This window comes from Zootermopsis nevadensis, unplaced genomic scaffold (genome assembly GCF_977971745.1).
Source record: "Zootermopsis nevadensis isolate Lab colony 2312 unplaced genomic scaffold, Znev_1.0 Znev_ptg000061l, whole genome shotgun sequence".
NCBI classification, from domain to species: Eukaryota; Metazoa; Arthropoda; class Insecta; order Blattodea; family Termopsidae; genus Zootermopsis; species Zootermopsis nevadensis.
In genome coordinates, this window is record NW_028259192.1 from 19,170,124 (window position 1) to 19,184,365 (window position 14,242).

General features: G+C 35.1%; 2 protein-coding genes across 4 annotated transcripts in view; one reads left to right on the forward strand and one right to left on the reverse strand.

Moving 5' to 3' along the window:
* The window catches only part of LOC110835028 (zinc finger MYND domain-containing protein 11), a 67,809-nt gene that overhangs the window by 12,057 nt on the left and 41,510 nt on the right, over positions 1 to 14,242 (reverse strand). The window contains exons 1-4 of one of the 3 annotated variants that reach the window (XM_022074848.2): positions 13,457 to 14,068; positions 4,929 to 5,080; positions 1,442 to 1,566; positions 272 to 433 (exon numbers count right to left, since the gene is read on the reverse strand). In XM_022074848.2, coding sequence (XP_021930540.1) covers positions 272 to 433; positions 1,442 to 1,566; positions 4,929 to 5,080; positions 13,457 to 13,482 — 465 coding nt within the window. In that variant the 5' untranslated portion in view covers positions 13,483 to 14,068. Of the gene's footprint in view, positions 1 to 271; positions 434 to 1,441; positions 1,567 to 4,928; positions 5,081 to 13,456; positions 14,069 to 14,242 lie in introns of those variants that run through there. The other 2 variants (XM_022074849.2, XM_022074850.2) reach the window with 2 other exon arrangements.
* LOC110835029 (uncharacterized) lies at positions 7,707 to 13,655 on the forward strand. Its single transcript, XM_087340115.1, has 3 exons — positions 7,707 to 8,076; positions 10,115 to 10,339; positions 11,456 to 13,655. Exons 2-3 carry the CDS (start codon positions 10,127 to 10,129, stop codon positions 13,343 to 13,345), a joined length of 2,103 nt encoding a protein of 700 aa, XP_087196241.1. The 5' UTR covers positions 7,707 to 8,076; positions 10,115 to 10,126; the 3' UTR covers positions 13,346 to 13,655.

A 14,242-nucleotide genomic window follows, 5' to 3' on the forward strand; every position in this document is an offset into this window, starting at 1 on the left:
AAGATAATTTTTTGACAGTGTTTATGTTTTCACGTGATAAATGATCACTTCTTCTTTACCAAGTTCATAACAAACAGTTTCTTACCTCACCCTCAAACTGAACTACAAATACCGAGTACCATGACTAATGCAGATTTATCTCTACTGCACAACACTGAAAGCATATATTTGTTTTTTCCTAAACCAAGTCCAGCAAGAAGCCACTTGAATTAACAAATCAAGAAACAAAATGAAACCAGTTTTTAATTAAGACACATTCAGATTATATCACCTTGCACACTGGACAAATAAACGTGTTTTTGACATCTTCTTGAAGCACTTCTTCCTTAGCGAGACATGACACATGGTACACACGATAACAACTGGTACAGCAGATCACATCACCACCTGCATGGCACTCAAAACAGTACCAGTCATGGCCATCCTTCACCAACTGCAACAGAAGTCCACATGTCACAATACAGAAAAGAAATGATTAATTGGGTTTGTTGAAATTAAAATGGTACAACATGAAAGTTGCGATGAACAATGTTCCACATACCTACTACTTATGTCAAGGAAAATAAATCTTTCTTTGGTATGTTGCCTATGAAGTATATGTATGTGCACACAAACCTCTGTACTCACATGCCTGCATGCAACCACACACACACAAAACTAGAAAGGTGTTCTCTTTGGTGTACAATGATATTCCAAAGATGTTCTTCATGCTACATCACACATATCATTATTGTACTAATGTGATGAGGCCATTATGGCATTTTTAGTCATAAGTTTACAAATATGAACCCAGGCCAATGTTACATTGAGATCCCATAGCACAATTGTGCAACAATATGTTCCAACAACGCTATTAAATAATTCCTGTGCCAAGGTGAGACCCCATTGTTGTAAAAATGTGACAGACATAGAGAACCTATAAAGTGTTCCTTGCTCAAGCTAGAACATGAATAACACCAGAAAAGGTAATGTTTTAATACGTTAAGCACCACACCATGAAGATGAATGGGGTAGTGGAGGTACTGCTCCACATTGTCCCAGCTACTTTACCCTTGGGAAAGAGCCCCTAGTATGCACTAGATAGGAGAGTAAGTGGGCCCCAGAAATGATCTGAATACAGAGGCTAAGAGAAAAATCTCTTGTCCCTGCCAGGAAATGAACTTGTCTTCCAGCCCATAGTCAGTCACTACAGTGACTGAGCCACCTGCCTTACACACACGCACACACAAACACACACAGGGGCTAAAGACATCACTTCACATCAAACCAGAAACTAACTACTTTGCAAAATTCATTCATTTCAACCAGTAATGCATAAAAAATGAATTGTGTTCAATGGTCAAGCAGCAATAACACCTAAAACTGTAGATGAATCAAGTCAAGAGACAGACTTAGGGGGCGGAAAGAGACAGACTTAGGGGGCGGAAAGAGACAAACCAACCATGTTTTGTGGTAGCCGGTAGCCCTCTTGCTCAACACCTATTTTTGAGCCCTTAAATCCCATCCTCTTGATAAGCCGCACCAAGCCATCTCGAACACAATGGTTCAACTGGCGCCGCACCTCATCTGAATGAAAAACACTTTTGTTACACAATGAACTGCAAGAATTTTCTACATTACAAAGCTTGCAAACAAAAAACAACTCTGAACACATTTTGCTTCAATATGAACTTTCAATATTGCAGACAGCATGAAAAATAATCTACAGGATGATAGTGTGTTGTTGTTGTTCTTCTTCTTCTGGTTTACAATGCTGTGTGGACTTACAAGTAGATACCAATGTTTTGGAGAAAAATACAGTCAATAGTCATTGATTGTCATCACCCGATAGCAGATGTAGGACACACCACACATCACAAATTTGAAAATGAACATCTGACCATAGACATGCAGAACATTACGAAGACTGAAAAACCTACAAAAGAAAATCTACAAAACAAATCAATAAATCAATAAATGGTTGCATTAAAATATATAATAGTTTTAAAGATATAAATAACGATAAAAACCTGAAGATGATGCAATAATAGCATCGAAACATGTTGTTAATAATAAGCGCTGAATAAATGTAACATCGTAATACGATGAAAAGCGCTATAATTTTAACAACAACATTTTTAAATTAAGTTTGTGTATAGACTGGAATAACAAATACATACTTAGTTCAACACAAACATGACGCATCTAAGCTACAAAAAGACAATAAGCAGGTACAGAAATTAGACAAACTGTTTCACAGATTGTATCCCCACAAACTGATTCTTTTGGACAACAAACTCCACACATTTCCCAAACGTGTTTTTCATTTATATTTACATATCTTAGTAGTTAATTTATTTTTGACACAAATCTACTGCTGTAGAAGTATTCACACACCTGTTATCACAATCCACAGAATTTTAAAACATTGTTCATGCATTTCATTAAAAATTAATTACACTATGTACAAATTTATTGTACAAAAACCCGACTTTAAAGAATTGAAGTTGGTTTGATTTTCAGGCATTATATTGGACCAACAAAAGTCAAAATTAAATTTCCCTGGCAACATTTAGTGTAAATCTCCAATACTAAATTTAACCAGAATCTGTTCAATAGTTTTGGAGATATAAAATATGCAGACAGACAGATGGACACACATAGCCTTACCCATTATGTTTTCGCTTGCACAAAGAATGCATTAATAACAATAATAATAATAATAATAATTTATTTACATTCCATGGATCCTTAAGACAGTCAGATAACAATAGGATGTGGAAAAAGTCATAATAATAATAATACAATACATATTATAAAGTACAATTTAAACTATTATATAAATTTCACATAATACAAAACAAAGTATTCACCTAGAGAAATGATAAGCTACAAATAGATCTACCCATTACACACAAGAAAAATTTATCATTTATTTGTAAACAACATAAATTCATTGACAGAGTAAAAGGAGTGTGTAATTAAGTATCTTTTTAATGCTACCTTAAATTACTCCTTCTTATTTACAAGACTTGTGAGATTTGATGGTAGACTGTTGAAAATTTTGATTCCTGCATAATATGCACTCTTCTGAAAGCATGAGAGGTTGGCAATCGGTCTATGAAGCTGATTTTTATTCCTTGTGTTGACACTGTGTACAGCAGAATTAGTTTGAAAGAGTTCTTGGTTATTTACAATAAAGTTCATTAACGAGAATATGTATTCACAAGGTAGAGCTAAGATCTCTAATCCCTTAAATAGACTTCTACATGAATTTCTAGGTTTTACACCAGATAATAATCTAATAATTTTCTTTTGTAAAGTGAATATTTTTTTACTGTTTGATGAATTTCCCCAAAAAATTACTCCATACTTCATTAAAGAGTGAAAATAGGCAAAATATACTGATCTGAGTGTGTCAGTGTTGCTAACATGCAACAGAGATCTAACTTCTTAACATGCGCTACTTAACTTAGGTATAAGTTTATCAATATGATTTGTCCAATTTGGGTGATTATCAATTTGCAAACCCAAGAATTTTGTGTTTATTGACTCTTGTATATACTTCCCATTATAACCAATACTTAAAGCAAGCTGTGGTGAGTTATTTGTTATAAATTTTATTATATTCGTTTTATCGAGATTTAGGGCCAACTTGTTAGCAGTAAACCATTTACTCATATGAGACAGAATTATGTTTGATGTTGAACAGAAATCATCAAAATTTTTATTAGAAATTATGACACTTGTGTCATCAGCCAATATTACGGGTTCTGTTAAAGTATTTATTGTTTTTATTGTTGGAGGAAGGTCATTTATGTATATTATAAAAAGCAAGGGCCCTAAAATTGACCCTTGGGGAACTCCATGTTTTATTGTTCCCCAGTTTGAGAAAAATTTTTGTTTGTTTTTAGGTGCTTTTACTTTGACCTTTTGTTTTATATCTGTTAAATAAAACAATACACAGGATGGTTAACCTCATTCCACACACAAAAGAATTACAACAAACACTATGTCCACTGTGTAGGTAATGCAGTTCAAATGGGAAATGACACAATTATTTAGAATGATTATTATCAAAATACATGGGAAGAAATGTTATGACTTTCAAGGTACTTTACATCCCTGGTAGGACTAAGAAAAAGCATGAAAAACCTGCCATAATACCTAGTCTTCAAGCCAAGACAATCACAAATAAGATCAGGATTTTCTGACTATGACTCATCCAATAAAATCTTCTAATCTCAAAAATGATACCCTGCACCCTGTATGAACAGCCATTAACAAAGAGAAAAAATTGCAGAAAATAATTTTATTACAAATACACAGTGACTACATATACATTGAAAAAGGTGACATCATTTACATAAAGTAATGAAATATACATTTTTATGTTACCATAGTATGTATATATTTTTTTTAATACATACAATGAAAACTCTGTTGAAGATGTAACCTTCCTAATTACAATATCTATCTGCCTCATGAGAAGCATTCAGTTCTCAAGTGCGAATCATAATTTCCATTTTATACCGGTGTCATAAATTTTTAACAATGGAAGCATATTTAGTAGCACACATTTATTCTTATCAGAGTTTCTTGCATACATGACTGATGCTTTGGTCATATGATTATGCTTCTTCAACTGTCGAGGTTACAGAAGTGGACAGAATCACGGTCGGTTTAAACATACTATAACAGCATTTTCCTACAGGTAATGTGGAAAACGGTTAACAGATTTTCCAGGTAACATTCAAAAAGTGAATTACATGAATACAATTCAGGTGTTTTACTTCTAAGTTACTATGTTTGGTAAGATGAATCTCAATGAAAAGAAATTATACCTGTACCAATGTAATAGTTTAATCACTTAATATGAACAAAATTACACTGATCTTAAGAAACACCATAAGTCGACAGAGACACTGTATTCTGGTGTACGTTCTTACCTTCTTTGGCTCCATGCACACGAGACATGTACCGTGTGATTCGGGTCGCATTGGGTACCTGTCGCTGACTGCGTATTATCTTGATGGCATCCCAAAGATGCTGTGTGATCTGAGGGCAGGCAACTCTACGGCGAGACATGGCTGAGAAAAGGCTGAAAAATACAGTCTATCAGCAGGCATTTGAACTCACATGAGATCAATATGACACAACAAGGAGTGCTGTATTTTTACTAACATCAAGCACCCAATTCTTCATGTATAAATTAAACTATTCCACAACAAAACTGGATAAATGGAAGAATAAATAAATCAAGCTACATTTGTCAACAAGAGGATAACAGCATTATGTACGTATCATCTCTTATTAGAGGTGTAAGTTTTATGTAGACTTTGTTACTATGAATGAAACAGTGGATATTAAATATCTGCAATCTGTTCTATATAATTCATATCAAATATTATGCTATTTACAACATAAGAGTGTAAAGCTTCGGTTATAGTATGCTGTACATATATGCACAATGTGCTAACATCAATCACATACCACATCTAATTTGATATTAACCAAAACTAAATGTACCAATACACCATCACAGCATGTCTAATGTCAGGGCTAACACCAGAAACCCTGAAACTGAATTAATAAAATCATCTTTGGCTATAAGTTGCATCAAATGGTAAAAATTTGCCGACATTTCAGGGACCACCTGTCCCAATCAACAGGGTGTCTGTCAAAAATGATAGCCCAAGAGAATTTTTTTAACCAGAAACCTTATCAACAACACAAGTGGATTTGCAGTTGATACTTTAATTAAAGTCATTTTCTGAAATAAGTCGATTGTAACTCAAATTCCTATTGGTAAATGGTAACCCATACATTAATGTACATCTTAGAAAACTTGTAATTTTGGGTTATAAAGGGCTGAAGAAAACCACACAAGCCCTCAGTTCAGAATACAAGACTACAGCACTAAGTTACACCAACATGCTCAATGAAAGGTACTAAGATTTTTGGAAAACAGATAGCAAGGATATAAACTGAACTGGGTAAGGATCATGTCCAATTTTAGGATTTAATACTATCAATGCCGAACCTTGCACATTTCTTACAGAAAGTTAATTTTACTAGACCTTTCAGGAAATAAAGAATGTAGACATGCCCAAACTAAAACCCATTTTCAAGAACATTATAATTTTACACTCACCACAGAATGACAAACCAAGACAAAAAATGTTCCACACAAAGTCTGTAGACATACTTGAAACAAATTTCACACGTCAATAATCCATCACATAAAAACACTTTCTGTCACCATGTTCTCATTTTCCATATTCCTGTACAGTTTTGCTACACAAAACAGCACCAGTATTGTTCCCAGCTAAAAAGTTTTTAAGGGCACCATGTTCATATGGAAGTGTTAAATTACAAACCCTAGATGACATGCAATAGTATGCTACTCATGATAATCTGCATTAAAGTCATGAACCAGTATCTAAACAATCCTGTGTAAATGGTGCTCAAAAATAAACATGTTCAAACATTACAGATAATAAATATTCAATTAGTTACTGCACCTGCAACTAAGAGATGATAAATCAACTGTAAAAGACACCAAAATACTTTTCAAACCTGTAACACAAAACACTGCACCACCTGCTCGGTGCTACCAACATATCAGACAGCAAGGTCAATGTCTCCTGTGTATCATCATCCCACACCATATACATTACCACTTCAGGAAGCTAACACTAAACAATGTCATTTTTTCTTTGTTAGTAAAAAGTAGGATTCTAGTAATTAGTGCAGCATTTCCTACACTTGGCTATTTCATACACCAACTTAACTGTGTCAAAACCACCATGACAGCACATAATGAAATTAAATTACTAACATCAGACAAATTGGCATGTGTACAAACACACGGCAGCATGCAATGGTACAGCATATAGGTACCCTTTTCTTTCAATATACTGCTAAAAATTACTGAATGCCAGAATCTGATATAATGATTTGCGCAAGCAGCTTGTTTTTGGGTCTAAGAGTTAAAAAAATATAGCTCCTTTTCATTCTTCGGAGAGAAAGAACTGTGCATACGTGTGTGCGCGTGCATCATTCTGTGCATATACTTCCAGCTCCCATACTGTGCTGGTCACCATGGTTAGATTAGCAGGTTATTGAACAGAAATGTTGAAAGTGCAGAGGTTATGAACTTTCAGACAACAATGATAATCAAATAAAGGTCATAAAAGCTGCCTAAATTTCCAATACCTACCACATTAAATTTCTGAATACTATAATGAATGACAGTCAAAAGTCTGCATGACTACCATGCTGAGGTCAAAGTTAAAAGTCTTCAGATATAGAGTACCATCGTGACAATCCTACCAAGTTTATTTAAAATTAACAAATTCAAGTTAGCAAGTTTTCTTGCATATGGACAAGTACCCTTACATTGTACTGCCAGCAAACATCATCTCCATTATCACCCCATCAACAACAGCAAACTGGAAACCCTCAATGGATGCCCCCATCAAAGATGTGTTTTCCTACCTTTGTCCTAGCCTGGTCAGGCAACAGTTACAACAGCTGAAAATCAATACGTCTTGCTGCCAAATGCACTTAATTAGAGAACAGACATCAGGAGTACAGTAACTATCCTTAACATGTTTTATTAAGGTTTTGATGTCCCAGCACCATCAGGAGTATGTTGGACAGTTAGGATTCCCCCATCATACTTCCAGTACAGTTAGCAACAGGTGTTATCATCAGCCCACATAAATAAAGTGTTGAAGTCACCGTCTCTTAAGCTGTGTGACAAGTTTCAATCACACACAAATGTGAATCAGCATAAAGAAACTCAAAGTGGTGGCTCCTCACATCTCATACATTAAAGAAAGAAAAATGTTGAGGCAAAGTAACTGTGGAGTAAAGTGAGCCCTCATTGTCCATCAACTATGAATCTGAAATTTATCATATCCATCGGTTAGCAGCACTAGAATGCGCTGGTGTAGTCTCTGCATTAATTACAGACCCCCATAACAGAAGGATGGGGGCAGGCTGACACACAAAAGCTTCCTGGTCAAACAATTCTCCCCAGAGCATCACAGTGGCTGACAGACTGAAGGTGACTACAGACTACTCTACTTGGTAAGTACTGCTCATTGTATCAACCTTCCTTCTTTTAATTCCTCTGAGTAGACATTCACTGGGCCCTCACATTCAAAATTATTTTCTATGTGTATCAGGTTTCAAACCAACTCCCATGGTGCAGGGTCTATCTTGAAAAGTTGATAGACAAGAAAGTCATTGCTCTTATGGAACACTGTTCATATAAGAATGACACTGGCTTGTCACTTCCTCCTTATTAGATTCAAAATATTCTATCCCAGCACTTCCTTCTCAGACATTTAGACATTCTCCTCTCACAAGTGGAAATTCACACACATACAAAACAAAAATTAAAATTATAGTTTTATACACTTTAATATTTTGGTTTCTAACACAGGACATACAAATAAAGCTAAATGACAGCAGACATTTACTGAATTGCTCTTAATTTCAGTAAATACTTTATTTACTACAATACGGACAAATGTAAAGTGTGAAAGAATTTTATACATGAAACACACACACATCGTTTAACATACATATAAATACAAAAAGTAAAGTAAAGCTGTCCCACTATGCACCATGTAGGCGCTTGGGGGGAGAGGAGGTATAGTTCCTACTCATTCTTGACCTCAGCACTAGATGGGGGTGAGTGGTCAGCATCACGCCCCGGCCGTGCTTTAGCCCCGGGAAAGGACCCCGATACCCATTGGATAGGAGGCTGGGTGGGCCGTAGAAAACAAAACTGTCTCCCCCTCACATGCTCCATGCATTTAAAATCCAACAGCTTTGGATGAAACTTAGTACAACAGTCTACACTAAAAGTATATGGCTTAGATTTTTAGCAGACATGCATTTTTCCTACAGGATGTAAACAGTTTTGTATTTAATTAAATATACACTAGTACAAGAAAATGATTTAAATATGTCACAGATATTACGTACACATTTACATCATGTACATTAATTTCTTTATGATGCACCCATCTTTTTGTGTATTCAGAACAAAACATTTTAAAAATCCACCTATTAGCTTCTTCATGTAATGACTCGACAACTGCTGAACACAACTTCATGAAATTTTTTATTGGTGAGTTTTACCAAAATTTGTTGCCTCATCTCAATTTTGATAAAAATCAGACAACAATAACAGCCAATACACTAATATGTAAATTTCAGTGTGCATCTTCAGCATAATTCATCAAACATTTATAAGTGTGTAAAATGTTTCAAAGATGATGATGTAGAAAAAAGAAAACACATTTTATGCCCAATGTAATTGTTCCGTAAGTGTTACATTTTTTGGATAATTAAACACTAAACACAGGGCTGAAAAACCACAATACCTTCTTCTGAGATACAAATAAAAAAAATTCTTAAAATGAAAAACCATACTAAGCAAAGAAGAAAGAATGTTAAAATATGTGGAAAATATACTAAAACTGAAAGGAAACAGGGAAAAGTGCATGTGCTTCCTTCTCAAATTATTTAATGCTATAAACTAAACAATGATTTAGTTTCTATGATTAACTGCGTTAAAATTGTCCTATTGAATAAAAATTTACTTGGATATTATTCATCATCTAGTAAACATAAAACGTAAAACGACGTTTCGGAGATGGGACTCTATCTCCGTCTTCAGGTTCCTACACAGTTGGGCTCACTAGATAGAGCTAATCCCTATCTCCGGACAAAGTAAAAAAGTGAAAGTCCCGGAATAAAAAGGCATTACCACACCATCCATCCGTGGGACATAAAAGAATAGTATGTAGAAATCAAAATTCATAAACACGATAAAGCCAAAAAACAAATTGTCCTAGGTCTAACATATGGCATTCAAAATTTTAACTTTCAGTTGACTGAAATCAATGCAATTTATATTTAGGACTTGTTAAAGTTGACTAGAATGCCTAAAGCACTGGTAAATAAGCCCAACATAACACCAAAATGCAATTTTTTGGTTCAAATCAAAACCTGACAATACTATTTAAAGAGCCATTCATTGTAGCGAAAGTCAGGCTCGATACTTCTGATGACATATGAATTACAAATGTCTGACACATTCTTAATTTTACAGCTAGAGACAGAAATGATGTCCAGTACATTATGCTGGTTTCTGGGTGCTCTACTCCTCACTGGAGGTGTGTTGGCAAGCCTGTATCTTTTGTGGCTTCAGACACGCCGAGGAGTGACCGGTTTCTCCCTGCTTGCAACATCAGATTCTCTTGCTACTGTTGCAATATCCATCATGTTTCTCCTGAATGTATCTAATAGCCATAATGGCACAGGAAGAACTGCTATGGTTTGTATATATAATTAATTATATTCAGTACATCTCTAATCTTTGAAATGAGACAATTTCATATATGAATATTACAGAATGGGTAATAGGACCCAAATGTTCAACCTTACCAATATCCAAACCAAACCAGTTCAATTCATTTCACACTCTCACAAACTATTTAAGATCCACTTTACTGTTATCCACCTGTATCCTTCTTGGTTTTTCAGGTATGCATTTCCCAAGGTCTCCCAATTATGTATCTAAGCATTTCTTCTTTCTCTAACTTCACCACATGCCCAGCCCACTGTGCCCTCCTGAATTTTACTACTAGATGGGTTGGCCAAATCACAAGTGTCATAATGAAAGATCTGATAGGATTTGCTCCAACATCTTCAAAATTTCAAGTTATAGTCATTATATGTAGCAAAGAGAAGACACCATGTGGGTACACTGCGTCTGCCCTCCTTTCTTCTATGTACTTCTAATTCAGATCAGCCAATCTACATCTTTAGTATACAGACCAGCTTAAAATCAAGCTGCATGTTTCTAATTATGAAGATAAAATCTTAAATGGTCTTCAAACATTCTGCAGACATAATTTTATATTCATATGCAATGTGTCTAAGAAGGCAAGGCAAAGCTTCCAGTTTCTTGTAATGGTCATAGAAATTTTGTGACATACAGTAAGTGAAACTTCAGTTTTATATTATGTGTCCGCACGAGCTGCTAGCACATTTCCATGAGTTCTCTACATTTGTATCCCATCCTTGCAGTGATACAGAATTGTAAATTAAGTATAAATTTTACAAAACTGAACATCTGCAAAGTCATATAATCAATTAACAATTTCAACAACAATGAAGCGTGAACAAATCTGTATATTTAATTTTCACCCAGAAAGCTCTATTATATCAAACAGTTCTTTTCTGGAACTGTTACAATTTTCCAGGGCATTAAACATACCAAGTAATGATTATAAAAGTGTAAATAAACATTTCTGATTTTCTAATGTGTGACCTTTTGAAAGCACCCTCCTTAATAAATGCAAGGCAAAATTAATTTAGCATAAAGCAATATCAAATACAGAATCAATACTGGAATGTCAATTGTAACAAACTGTTTCCCATTTTCTAGATTCCCACTCAATGCAATCCAAGGCAACTTACATTGGCTTCAGCACTCTTTTTGGCTCCATTCATCAATGCATTTGTCTCAATGGTGGCCCATTCAGCAGAAAATTCGTACAACGTAAAGACTATACCTAATGCACTTCATGGATGGAGAAATATAACAAAACCCAGAGTATTTTCTAGCATAGCTGGACAGTGGCTCATACCAACAACTTCAGCACTGTTACTGCTTTCAGCTGATGTTCAGCACTTTCATCCTTTTAAGTCTGACACTGAGACATGCCTACCATACACAGCCATAACCCCCATGTCTATAGAGACTATAGAACCATGTTCACATCAAGAAGACATCTCAAACTACATTAAGGAAATCATGAACAACCACAATGATTCCCTCACCCATAACCAGGCAGCAATTAACAAGCACAAACAAGATGTTATTAATAACACAGACACAATAAGCAATAAGACATCACTCATTGTGGACAAAATATATAATATTGTGTTGGGATCACTGACATCATTAGATCAGTCAGAAGAGAAAAAACACTATCATTTTAATTCCTTTTCCACTGTTTCGACATTACGTAACCATAGATCAGTCGGTGAGAATAATAGAACATTCCCACAATTCAGTAACATGGAAGATGAACCTGAAGAGAATAATGATTACAATAAGGAGGATGACCCATCTTACTACAGCATAACAAATGAAGACCATGGGAACAGGAATAAGACTGCGTTTGAATATCCCAATTATGAAACATCGGATGCTGATATTTCTATTTCATCGACAGAAACACTGTATCATGTTCTGAATACTGATGAAGTCACAGATAAGCCAAACAAAAACTCTATACCTCCTACACATAACCAGCAGGATCAACAATTCGAAAAGCATACAGAGACTAGTGACATGACAGAGATTGCTGATACTGTCATAAATTCCTCTCATTCTCTGCAAGCCCAGCAAATTAAAAGCAATTTCTCAACTGTTAAAATCAATACTTCTCCAACCACCACTTCACAAAGCCTATTAATATCAAGTGAGGATATGTCTTCATCATCATCCATCACAGAAGAAAGTATCATACCTGTTACAGCTAGTATAGAATCCAGTAATTCTTTATCACTGCCTAATGAAGGAACTGAGGCTATTTCACAAACATCAAGAGGGGATGAAGAACTAATGACTACAAGCAATAAATTAGTATTTCAACAACAGACTGAAACAAGTGCAGAATATGCTACTGAATCACAGATAACTTCAACCATAAGGCCCTCTACCGAGTCGCAGATTATTACACAAACAGGAGCAGATCTGACACACATTCAAATACCTGATACAGTCAATATGTGTGTTGTCAAGTGCTACTTCTCTAGTTCCTTCCTTAAGAGATACCTCTTCGTTTTATTATTTCTAAGCTACTTTGTTCCTGTTCTAGCTTCTTTAGTTATATATGTTGCCACAGATAAAAATTTGACTATGATCCAGTCACTTGAAGTTAAACCATCTAAGGAACCAACTACCACAGCAGAAGAACAAGATAATACTGAGATAGCATGCAACATGCATCTTGCAAGAATGGTTTCAGCATCCAACACAGTCAAACACTTAATTACAACTATCACTTTACTGTGGACACCTATACTTGTAGAAACACTACTTCGAGTGTGGTTCTGTTTTAATACACCCAAGTGGGTTACTACATTACTCTTTGTACTAGGTCAAGCAAGTACAATAATAAGAAATGCTCTGAACCTACATACGGTCAGAAATCATGCATGCAGTGGGACAGTTCAGCCACTTGAAGTTGAACAAGGCACTAACCGTGGTATTCCCACAAAACTCTTCACCAAGGCAAAAGCAGTCTTTTCAAAAGAACATTGCTGAGGTGAAATATAATATGCCGACTACAGGATGCACTATTATACAACCAAATAATGGCTTTTGTCGTACCAAGGCTTCCTTAAATTGAAACTACGGCATTCAAGTAATACTTACTTTTTATTGGTTATTTTATTATTCATGTTGTACTATTTCAAAAGACTAAACAAATGCCGGTTTCATTAAAAGGCCCTTCTTCACGAAACGATTTATTATGACTCTCAACAAAACATTACTGATGCACGTTTACCATTTAAACACTTTTCTGCTTGTTTATAGCATGTATTAAAAAATTGGAATAAAGCAATAATTGTCACCCTTGTTCTCGAGACTTCGAACTGCCCCTACTACTTTCCATTTATAAAAACATAAATGTATTTTATCAAATTTAAAATCTCGCATTAAACAAAGACAAACACCGCACTTGCTGAATCCAGCAGAATATCTTAACGTACACCTGTTTAACAAAGGACATTTACACCACTAAAATCATAATGTCTTACGTGTGGATTTTATCCTAACACATATTCCAAAATTGTGCCTAATAATAATAATGCATATAATGTGTCGGAATCAACATAAAACATCTTATCACAAGCTAATCCTTGTAAAAATATTAATCTTGTAGCAGATCGCAACTCCTTCGCACGCACCAAAGAGAACGAAATATATGTAAATGGATTTATAAGTTCATATTAGCGACGCCTATAGTCTATCCTCAACACAGATTACCAACCTTCTACTGAAACGATATTTGCGCGCCACATTTAATCGAATTTTGTTAGCATGAACAACATTGTGATCTATTAATGGCTATAAGCCACTGATTTCAAAGATACACTGTTTTACCATAAGTTTACCTTCGCAACAACCCACCACTTGACCTTAACATCACATCCTCAC